This window comes from Coenobita brevimanus, chromosome 108 (genome assembly GCF_032717465.1).
Source record: "Coenobita brevimanus isolate Jiangsu-jjx chromosome 108, ASM3271746v2, whole genome shotgun sequence".
In the NCBI taxonomy this organism is placed as follows: Eukaryota; Metazoa; Arthropoda; class Malacostraca; order Decapoda; family Coenobitidae; genus Coenobita; species Coenobita brevimanus.
This window is the reverse complement of record NC_137061.1, coordinates 435,634-439,456: the sequence shown is the minus strand read 5'-3', so window position 1 is coordinate 439,456 and position 3,823 is coordinate 435,634. Positions and strand designations below refer to the sequence as shown.

The 3,823-nt window shown below is 43.1% G+C and overlaps 1 protein-coding gene across 1 annotated transcript; it reads left to right on the top strand.

Annotated features, from left to right (window-relative positions):
* LOC145416915 (uncharacterized) lies at nucleotides 1–3,289 on the top strand. The gene is made up of 7 exons (XM_080285774.1): nucleotides 1–131; nucleotides 641–864; nucleotides 1,017–1,063; nucleotides 1,632–1,789; nucleotides 2,127–2,284; nucleotides 2,618–2,747; nucleotides 3,035–3,289. Exons 1-7 carry the CDS (start codon nucleotides 53–55, stop codon nucleotides 3,241–3,243), a joined length of 1,005 nt encoding a protein of 334 aa, XP_080141900.1. The 5' UTR covers nucleotides 1–52; the 3' UTR covers nucleotides 3,244–3,289.
* Nucleotides 3,290–3,823: the final 534 nt, after the last annotated feature.

Genomic DNA, 3,823 nt, shown 5'->3' with positions numbered 1-3,823 from the left:
GGTCATTTCCATCAGATGAAGACAAACTGGCGATATTATGACACCTTGAAAAATGAGAGCGCTAAAATCCGGGGTGACGCTAACGACCTACTTGCTGCTCACCCTGTGCTGCTGTGGCTTCTGTGTGGCAGGTGAGTGTCACACTGGAGAACAAATTGACAAAAGAACATCGAGGACAGTGATATTTAAACTTTTTGTAGAACATACATCCCATCGGTTCTCAGGCTATTATCTCATATTCTATCTATCTATCTATATACCTAGGCTGCTTCCCCCAAGGAAAGGGAGGTAGCCGAGACAGGACGACACACTCCCCATTTACTCATCCATTCAAACACATTCATTCGCATCTTAGCCTCATATTCATTGTATAAAATTATTTTGTATAAGTTTAATATGGCATCAGAATCACACTATACCCAAGATGGCACACCGTAATTTAAGAGGGGAGACCGAGGATGATATGGAGGGATGGGGTGGGGAAGTATGTGAGATGGAGAGTGGTTTACCTGATGTGTAGACAAGGTGACATAGAAGCGTTTCGTTTGTGGACACCCTTTATGGGATTAAGTCTGACTATACTGTAAATAGATAAATAGATAGATAGTGTTTATTTAGTATTATATCTATTTTCCGCCAGAGTATCGTCCGCCGTGGATGAGGGGTGAAGTGTCAGGTCCTTCAGGTGTACCCACGGTCCTGCACAACCAGACGAAGGTGCAGCAGCAGGAGGAAGGGAGAAATAATGAAAAGCGGGAAAAACAAAGACCTCGCCTGCTCTCCAGACGGTACTCTCGGCTTGTGATGTCCAAGGGCTCCACTGTGACTTTGAACTGCAGTGTGGAGCATGCTGGCGATGTATTGGTGAGTGTGTGTGTGTGTGTGTGTGTGTGTGTGTGTGTGTGTGTGTGTGTGTGTGTGTGTGTGTGTGTGTGTGTGTGTTTATATTTTATGTTTTGAATGTATGCACAAACGAACAAGCTGTTTTATCGTAGTAATATTTTTTTTCTTTTCAGGTTAGTTGGAGTCGAGGCGAGGATTTGCTGACAGTCAACAAGCTCAGGCGAGTATCTCTTGTTATTACTGAAAATGTCATTGGGAATCTGGTTTATGTCTACAACTGCAGTCGATAATTCCTTTACAGTTCCTGACTCTCCATTTGACTATACCCTTTTCACCTTAACCTGGTCCAGATTTTCATCTTTTTGCGGCTTATTTCACTTACCTCAGTGACAAAAAAAGACAGTACTTCTACGGCTCTGCATCCCTTCCACAGCACTTCTTTGTGACAAGCATCAATGTCTAGTGCTAATCTATTGTTACAACTCAGCATTCAAGCTGGAGAGATGGCAGTTTGAGGCCAATTTAGAGTAAGAAGGGTATAGCATAGGAAGACCATTAGAAATACCTCTGACGCAATTGCATTATTTTATAGGTTATTGAATAGTTGAATTATTGCCATCCTTTTTTGCGTTTTCTGTGTTCTAGTTTTGAAGAGAGATGCTCGAAAAACTTTGCATGGTTATTACGGTTAGCGAGATAATGTGCTGAATTTCCTGAAACAAGGCCCCCCCCCCCAGTTCTCTCTCTCTCTCTCTCTCTCTCTCACCGAATATTCCCACCTTGAGCAGATACACAAGCGATGACCGTATTAGTCCGCTACATGAAGTGAGTTCGCGGGACTTCAACCTTCGGCTCTCAAACGCTCAGCATAACGATTCAGCCACGTATACATGTCGGGTGGCTACGCAGCCGGAACAAGTGGCAAAAGTCAGCCTAGATGTTAGAGGTAAGAAAGAGAAGATGGAAAGTAGTAGTAGTAGTAGTAGTAATAATAACAATAATACTAACACTAATACTAATACTAAAGAGGAGGAGGAGGTTACTTTAGTCCGTCAAAGTATCAAAACTCGATGGCAATAAAAGGAGTTAAGAGGAGGAGGACGTGAAGAAGGAAGAAGCATGAAGAGATGGAAGGAAGAGGAGGAGGAGGAGGAGAAGTGTCAGAATTATGCCTGTTGACTTAAGAAGGGTAGACATAAATCCCTTATGTTATATGATTAAAATTGCTTAAGGAAGAGTGTAAGACCACTTCCTTATCCATTCGACCACCGCTTTGCCCACAGATGCCAACGCAGTGATTTTTGGGACCTATGAAGTGTCTGTGGCGGCTGGGGGCACGTTATATCTGCTATGTCTGGTGCTGGAAGTATACGACATACCAGAGTATATCCTATGGTACCACAACGCACGTATCATTGACTATACCAACCCTAATATAAACGTAAGTAGTATATTCCCACCTCAGAGTGTTATATTAATTGCCAGGAAAGCTATATTTATCTGGGTAAGTATAATTTATTTGCTCTTCAGGGTGTTGTACCTATTGGTTGGGAACGTTATATCTATCAGTGTAAGTTGACGATTACATGGAAAAATCGAACCCATCTGAAACGCTGTAGAAGAGATCTGGGTTTTTATTTTATCTTATCTTGCCAATTATCACTTTTCTTCAGACGTTAGTGGGAAGATGGATGTTTTTTGGACTGTACAGTGGTTTTAGGACTTTCAGTTTATAATACTATAAGGTGATGTCAGATAATGCTACTAATTTCAGGTAATAATTGAGGAAGCGACCAGGTCTTGCGAACTTCAGGTGCGCCACATGAACTTCACTGATGCTGGTAATTACACCTGCCAGCCCTCCAACGCCGCACCTGCTACCACCGTCGTTACTGTGTTTAAAGGTATGGATTAAGGGGTTTTAATTATCAGTTTAGGAAGACCACAAATGACTAACGTTAATCCCTAGCCAGACAGTAATCTCGCTTAGGGAGACAGCTTATATCTGCTTATCGTTGTGTGTCAGTGTCTATCTGTACCCGTCTGTCTGTTAATATCTCTATTTAGCTATCTACCTATCTGTCTGTCCATATCTATTTAGTCATCTATCTTTGTGTTTTAGTCTGTTTATCAATTTGTTCAGCCACCTCTACATCATCTGTCTGTCTATCTATTCTGTCTTCCCACCCAGACACAGGCCGTAAAAAAGGTCGAACACAAAAATGTGACGACTGTGTACTGTTCCTGCAACTGGGCGCCACATTCGCCTTCTTCACCCTCTCCTTCGTCATCGCCTTCTGCTGCCACGCCCGCAGACAGCACTTAACGATGCCATGGAGGCGTTATTCGCTCTCTGATGATGTCTACCTCCCTCCTGATTATTGCGACAAGATTCTATGAGCAGTTAGTAGTAGCACATAAATTCTGTCGGATAAATGAGTGTGACGCTTCGTGGTGTCAGGATTCTAGGGGTTTGAATGGGGAGTGTATGAGTGCGTGGCCCATTCCGTTGGTCAATAATTGGTGTATCATTCTCTAACCGCCTTTCTGGCTCTGTGGACCCTACCTCATCCCACTCGTTGATGGGAAAGGAGGTGTGGATGATGATGATGATGATGATGATGATGAAACATCTGTGGTAGTAGTAGTAGTAGTAACAGTAGTAGTAGTAGTAGTAGTAGTAGTAGATGATAAAGATGAAATAGCAGTATTAGTAGTAACCCCAGGCTCATCTGGAGGTAAATTCAGTGGACTGCAGGCTGAAGTTGCCCTCCCTGCGGTCAAACATCCTCCTTTCGGGTGATAGGGAAGGGCTGAGGGATGTTTGTTAACCGGGCAGCCCCACCACCCGGCCATATTGGTGCCACCACGTGAAGGCGTCCATCTCCAGCACCTTTATGGAAGGTTATAATGGATAAATAAATGAGAAGTAGATAAAAATAATAAACATCCACCTCTCTGCACAGTCTGATTCTCTCTC

Coding starts and splice junctions, on each gene's coding strand:
- LOC145416915 (XM_080285774.1), top strand. CDS start 53: ATGAGAGCGCTAAAATCCGGGGTGACGCTAACGACCTACTTGCTGCTC. Junction 1,064..1,631: donor CTGACAGTCAACAAGCTCAG/GCGAGTATCTCT, acceptor CACCTTGAGCAG/ATACACAAGCGATGACCGTA. Junction 2,285..2,617: donor ATACCAACCCTAATATAAAC/GTAAGTAGTATA, acceptor TACTAATTTCAG/GTAATAATTGAGGAAGCGAC.